This window comes from Corvus kubaryi, unplaced genomic scaffold, assembly GCF_017639235.1.
Source record: "Corvus kubaryi isolate FWS band 111438036 unplaced genomic scaffold, C.kubaryi_AGA036_p1.0 split3-37374, whole genome shotgun sequence".
NCBI classification, from domain to species: Eukaryota; Metazoa; Chordata; class Aves; order Passeriformes; family Corvidae; genus Corvus; species Corvus kubaryi.
The window spans coordinates 141,207-153,770 of record NW_024582090.1 but is presented as its reverse complement, the minus strand read 5'-3'; the positions used below and the strand labels follow the sequence as shown (position 1 = coordinate 153,770).

The 12,564-nt window shown below is 45.2% G+C and overlaps 1 protein-coding gene across 1 annotated transcript; it reads right to left on the bottom strand.

Moving 5' to 3' along the window:
• Window positions 1-2,871: 2,871 nt before the first annotated feature.
• GFRA3 (GDNF family receptor alpha 3) lies at window positions 2,872-11,664 on the bottom strand. The gene is made up of 8 exons (XM_042016099.1): window positions 11,547-11,664; window positions 7,824-8,099; window positions 7,037-7,129; window positions 6,267-6,612; window positions 6,084-6,193; window positions 4,870-5,004; window positions 3,769-3,899; window positions 2,872-3,468 (listed from the first exon to the last, which is right to left on the bottom strand). The coding sequence occupies exons 1-8, from the start codon at window positions 11,587-11,589 to the stop codon at window positions 3,334-3,336; spliced, it is 1,269 nt and encodes a 422-aa protein (XP_041872033.1). The 5' UTR covers window positions 11,590-11,664; the 3' UTR covers window positions 2,872-3,333.
• Window positions 11,665-12,564: the final 900 nt, after the last annotated feature.

Genomic DNA, 12,564 nt, shown 5'->3' with positions numbered 1-12,564 from the left:
CAGGTGGTCACAGGATGTTGTATTCCACTTTCCCGGAACAGAAGCTATGGGGAGGTTGTTAATTGCCCTGTAGTATGGTTAGTAGGCTGTTCTGAATGGGTTTAGGAAATGTGCCAGTCTTGCAACATTGGTGGTGCTAACAGAACTGAATTGATAGTGATACTGGCATGACATTTCTAGTAGCAGTTAACTTGTGCATGCATATATGCTGTGCAGTTGAAAAACTGTGATATTTGGAGATCAGGTGTTAGAAAAGTCTAAGTGAAAATGGGTTTGTACTCACAGCAGTGTGAATACCTGTGAATGAAGGTGTAGTTAGAAGTGAATTTTGCTTACAGTTATTGGTGAACAAGCTCCTTTATATACAACATGTGTATATAAAGGTGCATGAAAAAGGGACACGGGACACTTGGAAAAAAATCCAACAAACTGACATGTTTTGCTTCAATTTCAGTCTAGAGCATGATTTGTCCGAGTGTCAAGCATTTTCCTGTACAATCCAGGATATGACAGAAGACTGCAATTGCAATCAATAACCTTCTTAGTAGGGATTTAGTGCCCTAAATATGAACAGTAAAATGCTAATTCCTTTTTCCATATCAATCTGTCTTACAGCACTAAATTTGGGAAAGAGGAAAGATCACAGCACAGATGAGTGGATGATCAATGCAGTACACTGTGTACCAGCGTGCGTGGTACAGATCACTCACAAATCTAATCCATTATTCTCACAAATATTCTCTCTGTTGTGTGGAATAGTAGAAAGAATAACATTTTCTTCTTCCCTGTCACTCTCCATTAACTTCTGGAGATGACAGATGCTATTACATTACAGTCAAGAGTCTTGACACGTTTCTAAGTCCCACCATATGGAGGACGGTCTAATGTAGATACTATATTATGGTTACTCAAACTCTGTTTTTATTAAATAATAGTAGTAAACATGTGGAAACAGTGCTGTCTCTTGCTCCAAATAGCCATATTTCAGTAGGTAATGAGAAATACCAGCATTAGTACTCCTGTTTATTAAGAAGACATATTTGTTCCTGCTGCATGTAAATAATACATTGCTTCTCTGTGTGACAGAGGAGATGATGCTGCTGCATGCATGATTTCTTTGCTCTGCCTGCCTAGGAAATAAACAGAAGTCTGGAATGGAAATATTACCACTGCAGAAGGATAATTACTTCAATACACACGACAATGTAAGATTCTGCAATAAGGTGTCTGACAGTGACTGGGAATCACAGCATACTACCTAGCTGGTAGCATAGCACCTAGCACCTAGCTGGTGCTTCCCTGGCAACAGATAAAGAACAGCATAAAAAGAAATACTCAGCTGTTCTGCCTCTGTTTGGGATTGTAATCTTGTTTGGATGTGTATAATATTGTTCAGATCTGTTGCCTCTCAGGATGAGCAATGGGTACTATATGTGTGCATGGAGCAGCGGTTTTGAGCTGAATTTCTGGCTATTTGAAAATGTAGGCTGGCTGATGAGGCAACTTTTGCACACAATTGATTGTAGACTGTTAACCTATGCTCAGAAATCAATAATCACTTAACACCACATTTTAACAGACAAACACAGTACAAATTAACAGCAGTTACACAGTGCACACGTTTACATTCAGAATAAACAGGTCATGAAATAGCGCTTGGCAGAGGAGGAAGATGGGGCAGGTGGCTGGAAGGGGACAATGGTAACTTGAATATGTGGACAGGTACAAGGAGATTTTTGCGACTGAATGTCCCAGGGTTTTGTGGTCAATACACCTTCAGTGAGCCAAATGCATTCTCTAAGAGTTACCCAGAAGATTTGTCCTGAGGCCAGGCAAGATCATCTTTTGCTAGATAAGACTAAATCTACAGAAGTTGAGCACCATTCATCTTGAACAACAAAACCCAAGTGGGTTGCTAGCAGCGATAATGGATTATATATATGTTGAAGGGACAAAACAGAATGGAGCATAAACTCTAGTATAGTACTCTTGATCTGGACTGGTATTTTTCATATACTTAAAAGAATGGATTTGAAAAGGGAACTGAAAGTAATCCAGAGATGGTGTTTACCAAGGACTTCATGTGTATGTTTATTGAGCTTTACTTGCGACCCACCCTGAAGCACAGGCTTCTAGTCTTTAGGATGATATGCTCTACTCTATGCCTTCATAGGCTTGAGAATTGGATACCAACAAACATCATTAGGTTGAACAAGTCCAAGTGCAAGGACAACTCCCAATATCAGTACAGAGTGGGGGAGTGAATGGATTTGAGAGCAGCTTTTCAGGAAAGGACTTGGATATATGGGTAGACGAAAATTAGGCATGAGTTGGTAAAATGCATGTGCAGCCATCCTGCAGCCTGGGCTACATAAAAAAAGGCATGGCCAGCAGGCTGAGAGGAGATTGTTCTCCTCTACCCCACCCCACCTCCCCACCTGGAGTTCAGCATCCAACTCTGGGGTGCCCAGTACATGACAGACATGGACCTGTTCAAGCAGGTCCAGATGAGGCCATGAAAATTATGAGAGGGCTGGAACTCCTCTCCTATGAAGAAAGGCTGAGACAGTTGATGTGGTTTGGTCTGGAGAAGAGAAGGCTCTGTGGAGACCCTGTTGTGGCTTTTCAATACATAAGGGAGGTTGATAAGCACAGAGAGACTTTTTACCAGGGCCTCTACGGGCAGGATATAGAACAATGGTTTTAAACTGAAAGAGGGTATGTTTAGATTGAATATTAGGAAAAAATGATTCCCTGTGAGGGTGGTGAGGCACTGGCACAGGTCGTCCAGAGAAGCTGTGCTTGCCCCATCCCTTCAAGTGTTCAAGGCCAGGTTGAACGGAGTTTGCAGCAACCTGGTCTAGTGGAAGGTGGTCCCTGCCCATGGCATGGGGGTTGAAGCTAAATTATTTTTTAACATCCCTTCAAACCCAAACCATTCAATGATTGTGTGCCTGAGGAGGAGCTCCAGATGGTGGGGTGGTTGGAGACACTGTCAGGTCATCCCTACAATCAGAAACCAAACTCTGCAGAAGTTCTGACAGAAATCAGACCTTTGATTGAACCTATTAAGCTGGAACATTAGCCTGTTACTCAAAATGTGTGCACAGCAGAAGCAATGGTGAGAACCATACCTGCAGAGCTCAGTGCAAACTGATGGGGGGAAAGCAGGGTGCAAGTATGTTGGAGGTTTCCAGTGATTGCCATTCTGGGTTAAGGCCATTCCTCTTGTCTGAAAGCCTTCTGTTTCCCAAAGGTAAATCTGTATTGGGACATGCCTGGATATGGAATAATATTAATAATATGGGAAGGAAAGATTCCGTTTATGCTACGTTAATGTGGGCTCAGCAACAGGGGCAGGAACAGAGCCAGGGAAGGCCAGGAAGTAGTAGCTCCAGAATATACAGAGGAGGCTATAGGCATACTGCTCTGTACGGAGCTGTCTCGCTCCTTCTTCCCTTCAGCCACCTAGGAAATAAAAAGCAGGGATGAATCCCAGTTAGGCACACTTATGCTCAATCTTCTGGCTGCAGAACCTCCAGTTCTGAGCACTAATGTGAGACTATTGAAACTCCTGTGGCCAGACATACAGCCTCTGCTTGTCTGTGGAAGGAATAACTTAAGGTAGAGTAGTCCAGTGTTCTGCATGCACATGGTATCCCTTGGTTTGATGTTTAAAGTCACGTATTTCCAGATCTAAGGTTTTTCAACTACTGTCTCTAGGCTACTTGACTCACTGCTTTGTGAAGGCAACAAAGCATTGCATACCTGGGACGTGTCTGAAGAGAGAGATGTGCTGGCACTGTCTCCTTGGAAGCTTAGGGAAGATGAATAGAGTAAGTCTTCCTGTCTTTCTAGAGCTGTCTGCTTCAGGTGCATTTGAGACCAAATGGTATTTTCTGCAAATAGAAGTAAAGCAAGAGTCTTACTGTACTTTCCTTGTGCACACCTTGGAGTCTAGCGAACAGAAGTCTAAAAAAGCTATTTTAGGAAAGGCACTCATGGGCTGTGTGGCCTTGATTTAGAAAATACGTATTCTCTGTTTGGTGAATGGCCTGTCAGTTTGCGGGTTTACTTGTGAGATTGAGCAGACTGCAAGAACAGTTTGAACTGTACTTGAAGACTTTTGGGTCCCTCTGTGACTTTCCCAACTCTGTATTTTGTAAGGGGCAGGTTTGTAGTATCTCAGATGAGATGATTAAATTGTAGATGTGTCTATAGTGCTGGGTGTAAGGCTTTTATATACTGCAGGAGGTAGGTTTAAATATTAATCATTTATGTAATTATGCCATTTTCTTTTACTTCCTTTTAAAGCTTTTATAAACATAAAATATTTAAATCTCATTAAGGTATGTTGCTAAAATGCTAGGGCGAGAAAAGAAATACAGATTTAGGATTACACAGTTGCATGTAACAGGACTTCTGCAACTGCTACACTGAATCTAGTAATAGGCTGCATCAGAAGCTACTTACCTTGACTAAGTGAGGGGCAGGAGTGAGTACAGAAACAGAGGATGAGGAGGGGAATCCTGACCCCATAATCCTGGTGCACAGGTGTAGTTACTCAGCAACCTATGGATACAGCATGTCTGACCTCCCCATCGTGATGTTTTTGCAGCACCCTTCATTTGAATGATATTTGGAAATAGCTTCAAGGGTGTTTGAGACGAACAGAAATGTTGCCAAAAGATACAGAAACACTTCTTAGAGCAGATCCAGGCTGGTCCCATAGGTTGCAGAGGAGATCACAGAGACATTGCAGAAGAAGGTAGAACTATACACAAGAGCAATGCAACACAGGATCTTGAAACCACAGGAGTTAAATTTCCCTCTGCTCAGCTGTTTCTCTGTGATGTGACTGATGCTTACCAAGGCATTTGTTGCTCTCAAACATGCCGAGTATCTGGTCACACTTCTCCTTCTGGTTGCCGCTGTTCTCACATGTACACCACAAGGAGACCTCCACACTGGAGTTACTGACATAGTTGGGTGTCATGGGTGTGCCTGTCCCAAACCCCCAGAGGAAAGAAGCATTATGAATCATGTTATACTAAAGGAAATGCTGCCCTTTAGGAATGCTGCCCTAAAGGAATGTAGAAGCCTTCCACTGTAATAAGCATGTTACCCAGGCGAGGCCAGGAGTGCCAGCTAGGTGGCCCAGGCTTGATGAACCTACCTGAAGTCTGCTGGGCTGTGAGAAAGTGTTGAGATTGCTACCCCTGACTCAGGCACTCTGTGAGATGTGTTGAGAACTGAAGCTGGTGCAAGCATTAAATTGCGAAGGATTTTTATTTTAGGATGTGAAGGACCTTCGTGGACTCAGCTGTGGTACTGACATGGCAGCAAAAGGTACCCTTGCTTCTTGTGTAGCTGGCAACACTGTGTAGCCAGGTGCCTTTTGACAAACAAATACTGCACAACTGTAGTGTGCCACTCAGGCAGTGTTCATTTAGCACAAAACCAGCTGAGCCATCTGGAAAAATTGAAGGTATAGTCTAGATTTACAGCTTCTGAGGTACTGCTGCTCTTTACATCTTCCTTTGAGCCACTCTGCAAAAGTATTAGTAGGTTGGCAGATAGTAAACTACTAAAACCAAAGATGACCATCCTTCTAACAGTCAGTAGTGCTATCTTCTGGCTGGCCCTGAGAACATAGTGTGCACAATACTAACAAGCCATCAGGAGTCTAAAAGTCAGGCAGTGATGGAATGCCATGTTTAATCACTGCTGTGATGGGATGTAACTCCAGCATTAGAAATTACTTAGTTCACATAAGCCCACAGAGCGCTGTTTAGGAGGCACTTAGAGGACTTTCCACCAGCTGATGATGCAAAGAGGTGTTCAGAAATCTCAGGCAAGGATGGGGCAAAGTACAGGAAAAAATGCCATGGAAGATCTCTCTTTGGACTGCATTTACCTCAGAGGCAAGGCAGAGCACTAGCATCAATTAGTAAGGCATATTCTCTGGTATACTGAGCACTACCTCCTGCAGGAGACCAAGATGGTCCTTCACAGCATCAGTGTGCCTGCAAGTTTGTGGCCTGAAAGCATCCACCATGTATGTTTCTGTGGATGTCACTTACCAATCATCCCCATGTAAGCCTGCAGGCATGCAGCATGGTTGTGCAGAGAGCAGCCATCTGGAGACATGTCTACAGGTTGACAATTTTGTTGGAAGTCAGCCAGTCGGGATCTGTAGGAAGGAAAATGAGACCATCAGTGTCGATGTTGTTCTCTTGGATAACACCCTCTGCTGCCTGACCTACTTGCAGATATGGTCTTCTAAGCAGGAGTCCAGAAGCCAAAGGCAATTTGGTTTGGTGTTATACTGAAAGGAACAATCAGGAACAATAGTTTTCCGGCGTCTTTCTCCACAAAATTCATCTTGACATGGACAAAACAGGATCCTTTTGGTGAAATCCTCAGGAACTTTCTCAAAGAAATTTCTTAGCCCTCTGTGGCACTTGCGGCGGTCACACACATCCTCACTTCCTGCTCCCTTGGTGCAGATGGAGGCATAGTCTGTGCGTAGACGAAAACACTTCTTGCTCAGATTACAGACGTGTGTTGCTTTCAGGCATGAATTTGTTGCATCTCCTGCTAACTGTGAGCCTATAAAGCCAAAAGAAACACAAAAACCATGAAGCAAGTCTCCAGAAGAGATTCTGTATGGAAGCAAGAGTACTCCTTTCTTGATGGTCAGATTTGAAAAATCAAAAAGAACAAAGCAAACCAGTCCTTCTATGTGCCGCAGTATGACACTGTAATTATACTAGTTACAAAAGAGTATTTTTTAATTGGTTCATGGTAGGGTGCTTGTTTCAGAAGATGGATCATTGTGGGTTATTACTGGTTTCATGGGCCTGGATCTGTGGCTATATTTACACTTGGTAGGAGTGACAAATTTAGGCAAGTAGCCAGAGCAGACATTCCTTTGATTAAAGGGGCCATTACCCCAAATTGTTCTTAATAATCTTCAACCCATGAAAAAGTAAGAGAGGGCAGCATTATATCATGTAACCATTACAATTCTTACCTGAGACCAGAGCTGCCAGTTTATTATAATCTGTCTTCCAGTGTTCTTCATTTGCTGGATTCTCATAGGGAGAGGTCTCCAAATTGAAATAACCTAGGCAAGATACAAGATATTTTATGCAGTGGGAGATGGGAGAAATGCTTTGGGACCAGCTTATTTGTATGTTTGTTTGTTTATTCTTAAATGGATATTTTTCTTATTTATGCCTGGTTCTTTCCTCAGGCTGGAGTTCAGAAATGCTCTGTCTCACTCAAAGCTAAATGCCAAGAATGGTTCTTCTGGAAATGTGAAGCTATTACTGTGTAAAACCCTCATTACATTTTGTCCAGCTGGAATTTGGTCTATGTTGTCATTTGGATTTTTCTGCTTCAGTAAGTGTGAGGAGCTGAGCAGCACAGGCAGGCTCTAGTGGGAGGTCAAGTAGAAACATCCCACAAAAGAAAGCAGCAGAACACTTAGGGATGCCATGGCAATATGTGTCATAATCACATGTGTTTTCAGTGATGGACAGACAGTAGCATTTTGAGGTAATTTTCGCTAAATCTAACTATCTCAGTGTAGCTGTCTTTGTCTCTTAGGGTCACTGGTGTATTTGAAGGGCTGGTCCCATACCAGATGAGTTTTCTCTGCTTATCAAACAGAGCAGTAATGAATTCTCTTTACCAGGAGATATGGTTCCAGAGCAATTACCTACAGTGCTGGGAAGTGGACTTTCACAGTTGATTTCAGCTGGGGGGTGGGGGTAAGCCTTACTAGTAACTTGTAAATTTATATTATTTCATCTCACCATCTGTCATGCTGGAGTGAACAGTCCAGAAAATGCGTAAGCAGTGCTCCTGTTTTTTCATGCGCCGGTGACACTTGCAGTGCAGCAAAGAGCTGTTCCCGAGGTCAAGCTCTGCATTCAGACATCTGACCCTGCTATCATGATCCAGTGAAAGGAGGCGAGTCTTGGCCAGGGCACAGTTTTCCAGGGTTCTGTACGTGGCATTGCAGGTGGAGTCAGAGAGGCACAGCTGCTCTGCCACAACACAGTCACTGCTGGGCAGAGCCATGAGGTCTCCTGATCAAGTAGAGAAAAGACTGTTAGGACTCCAGTCAAGATGAATGCCACACAAGCACTTTGTCATTGTTCTGCAGGGATCCTGTTTTCAACAAGGACTCCTGGCAAGACACAGAACTTGTTGGGATCTTTCATGTGGAGTAGTAAGAAACAAGAGCTGTCTCCATTTAGAAAAAAAAGGATGAGTATAAATGAAAGAGGGAATAAAAGGTTAAATAAAAGCCTCCAAAATAATTTTGTTCAACTTAGCCAGGATCAGGGATTACTCTGTATTTTATGGCCTAGTAAATCCCTGCGAAACCTCACGGTTGCTGAGGCCTGTTTGAAGAAGCTCTTCTATCTGGGCGCTGAAAACCGCAGTGCAATAAGCACATAGTAATACCATACTGTGTACCATGAGTCAGTGCTGCTGCAATTACTAAAGTATATGCTGGTCATTAAGAGATGTACTGAGAAAACCATTTATAGGGTATAAAAACAACTACTTTAATGAGCCTGAAGACTTAAGAATGGTGGGGTTTTTTTGCATAATAAAATTAATCCTTAATAAAGGATGCAAGTAGCTTCATACGGAAGTGCTGATACATAGTCAATTAAAGTACATGGAACCCAGTCCCTAAAATCCCTACCAAAAATGCAGATGAAGGTTTGGCCCATAAGAACCTCCTGAGGTTCAACAAGTCCAAGTACAGGTGCTGCACCTGGGTCAGGGCAATCCCAGACCCAAGTCCAGACTGGGAGATGAACCAGTTGAGAGTAGCCCTCCAGAGAAGGACCTGGGAGTTCTTGAGGTGAGCTGGTCACATGCAGTTGCAGCCCAAAAAGCCAAACATGTCCTGAGCTGCATCAAAATCAGCATGGCCAGCAGGTCAAGGGAGTAGATTCTGCCCCTCTGCTCTGCCCTCGTGAGACCCCCACCTGCAATGCTGCATCCAGCCCTGGGGCCCTGAGCACAGGAACAACATCAACCTGTTGGAGTGGGTCCAGAGGAGGCCCAAAGATGATCCGAGGGTTGGAGCACCCCCTGCTATGAGGCTGAGAGAAGGCGTTATTGAGCCTGGAGAAGGCTCCAGGGAGACCTCCACTGGACCTCTTCCAGTACTTAAAGTGGACTTATAAAAAAGGAGGGATAGCAACTTTTTATACAGGCAGATAGTGATAGGACAAGGGGGAACAGTTTTAAAATAAAAAGGCAAGATTTAGATTAGATGTTAGGAAGAACTTCTTATTCAAAGGGTGGTAAGGGCCTGGCACAGGGTGCCCAGAGAAGCTGTGGCTGCCTCATCCCTGGAAGTGTCCAAGGCCAGGTTGGATGGGACTTGGGGCAACCTAGTGCCTAGGTCTAGTGGATGGTGTCCCTGCCCATGGCAGGGGGGTAGATCAAGATGATCTTTAAGGTCCCTTCCTGCCCAAGTCTTTCAATAATTCTATGATTATGTTGTCATGGGTAGGTGAATTCAGTCTGTAATCTTTCTTCATTTCTGCAGTATATGAATCTATGTTAATAGTACAATAGTACAAGTACAATGAAGTCTCAGAACAAGAGAGTTTGCTAATAAAATTTCTATATAGGCTGGTATGTTTCTTCCCTTCAGGTCAATATTCCTTGGCTGGCTTTAGGAAATGACTGTGTGGAGCCTTACATCTATCTGTAGTGTTCTTTGGGTACATCATCTTACCTATCATTCTCTTGTTCAGCAGGTGCAGTAGTACTATTTCAGTCTGCCATCACTATGGTGCAACTCATATTGCCCAGTGCACCATCTTCACCATGTAATTTGTTCTCTCACTTCCTTCACTTTTGCTTCATCAGTTTATTTGCTGTAAGCAGTAGAATGCATAATTCCATGCCAGCCTGCTTCTCAAAGTTTCTAGTTTCCCTACAGCCCAGTAATATTATCTAGGTACCTCTGTCTCACTTGTACAAGATTCTTTGTTCTTCTAGCAATTTACTGTACTTTGTAGTTCACCTGCCTCTTACATAGAGACTTGATGACTTTTCAAGCTCCCTGAAAAATCTCTCATCAGGAATGCTTTGTATCCAGCACAGTGGGTTCAGGCGAGGCTACTCTAAACCTCAAATTTAAAACATGATGACCTCTATAGACATAATTTACTAGCTGTGCATTGTTGTAAGCCCCGAAATCTGGCAAGTTATTCAATTTTTTTAAAATCTTGTCTTAGTAGTCCAGTAACAATGTGAAAGAATGAGAAAGCTAATTCTTCCCTAGATCTCTGGTCTAGGTTGCAGAACATGTTAAAGATGTATGTGTATGGGAATCCCACCCATTTTTTAAAATACATTTTAAAAAAAACACGTTAAAAGGTAATAACCAATTAACACATTATGATTATTTATACCTTAGAAAAAATGGATAGGTAATACAATACACCTTTATTCTCCCTTTTCAATGTCCTGTCATATAGATATGTCTATCTTGTTGCCCCTGGCGCACCACACTATTTAAAGAGACAACAGTCACAGAAGAGAAGCCCTTCCTTTATTAAACACAGTTACCAAAGAAGCATTGGCATTTGGACATGGCAAATTGTGGGAAATCTTTTGTAATCGTGTGGCTGCTACTGTGGTCTAAGTGCAGCAGCCCATCTTTTAGCAGTCAAAAAGCTGCAGCTTTTTCTGAGTGCAAAGCACCCCTAGACAGAAACTAGGAATGCTTCAGAGCAGTTTCTAATTTCCTTATTCCTAGTCACATCAGCCCTGAAGACTGAACAAGATATGAACTGGGAAAAGGAATAATTTCAATCCTCAGTTCTTGTGATTTGGCAGTAGTAGGAGGCAGAGTAGAACACAATCAGCTTCATCTCTGCAGGAGTTCCTTGGATTGGTCTTGGCAAACTCAGCCTCGTCTCGGAAAGCTATGGGCCTGAAGCATTCCAGAGGGGGAATGCATGGGGGGTAGGTATCAAAAACTGCTCTGGGCGAAGCCAGCGAGAGCGCGGCGCAGTCGGGACCAGCTCAGGCGAAGGAATCCCCGCGTTATGCCCGTCCGGCCGCATTCAGGGATCGGCTCCCGGCATCTCCTCTCACCTCCTCACGCCTTGCCTCCAGGGCAGACGTTACCCTGCCCAGAGCGTCCCTCTAGTTTGGCCACAACTACACTGGAGGTTCCCCGTTCGGGCCAAAGCAGCAGCCGCCTTTCCCGGTTTGAATCGCGAATTCCTACCCGCCGCCTGCGCCCGGGGCAGCTGGAGCCAGGAGAGCCAGTTAGGGGCTGGGAGCGCGGCGCTCGGGACGCGCTCCGCGCCTGCCCGGCATCGGGGGGAGCAGCGGTCAACCCTAGCGACCGCGACCCTGGCGCCGCCCCTGCAACCCGCAGCCGCCCCGCGGCGTGACCGGGATGCGGGCGATCCCGCTATCCGCCCGCCGGGAGAGGGACGGGGACGTGCTGCCCTGCCCAGCCCGCCCCGCGCCCCGGGCGCTGTTACCGGCTCGGGAGAGAAGCAGCCCCAGGAGCAGCGCCGGCCCCATGCTGGCGGTCGGTGGCTCCGAGCGCCAGGGCTGCAGCTCACATGCTGCGCGCGGCACCGCCTCGGTTCTGCTGAGCCCGGCCCGCCCCGTCGAGGTGCGGGCGGCGAGCGCCGCCCCTGGCCCGACCCACCGCAGGTCCGAGACCCGCCCGCGGGGCCACGGCCGGTGGAGAGGGTAGGCTGCCGTCCGGGCTGGTGCGAGACGGGGCAGCTGGGACGGTCATCGAGCGGCCGCTGTCCCCAGGGCGACCGGGAAGCCGCTGGGCCCGGGGCCGGGCAGTGCAGGGATGCTTCAAAAGGGGCGTTTTGGAAGGGGCTGCGCAAGGCGTTTGTTTATTGATTCATAGCGCACCTCAGTACCGAGAGCAGAGCTGTGACTGCGCACCCTCGGGGGCGTACTTGGGTAAAGGACAGTAAGTCCCCAACGGGAGGGAGTGTTCTTGGAGGATGACCGCCTTTTGAGTAGATTCCCCAAGTGATTCTTGCGTCTGTGGACGGGATGACTGAGCTTGCGGCTTCTTCCTTTTGGCTTTGTTGTGAAGGTTGTTATTTCAGTTTCTTACCTGTTGCTGGATCTGTCTTGATTGAGCTGCTTGTCTGCACTCACACAAAAGATGGCATTTCTGAGAGCCCACGTGGCATTTAGGCAGCTGTGCTTCTTTTGAACAGATGCTTCCTTTTAGTTTGCATCCTAAGATCAAATTAACCAATGGGAAAAAGTTACAGTCCAACATGTCAAACATTAGTATATGAAAATGAGGGAAACGTTTTGTAAGTCAATTGTTTGCATAAGTAGAGAGACTTACCCCACCTTTCCAAAAGCCCCAACGGAAAGTGTAATAACTGTGCAAATACATTAAGTATTCACAATCAAATTCAGTGGTGCCCTCCTCTTCTCGAGTTTTTAAAAAAGATTAGTCTTCCTGCTTCTGAATGGAAATTACTGTATATCACTGTATTAAAGCAAGTAGCAGTT

Bases quoted from the DNA above. Each gene is read 5' to 3' on its own strand.
- GFRA3 (XM_042016099.1), bottom strand. From the start codon at position 11,589: ATGGGGCCGGCGCTGCTCCTGGGGCTGCTTCTCTCCCGAGCCG. The intron at 8,100-11,546 runs GTAACAGCGCCC...CTACTTGATCAG, and splicing joins GCTGCTTCTCTCCCGAGCCG to GAGACCTCATGGCTCTGCCC. The intron at 7,130-7,823 runs GTGAGATGAAAT...TATCTTGCCTAG, and splicing joins TCACTCCAGCATGACAGATG to GTTATTTCAATTTGGAGACC.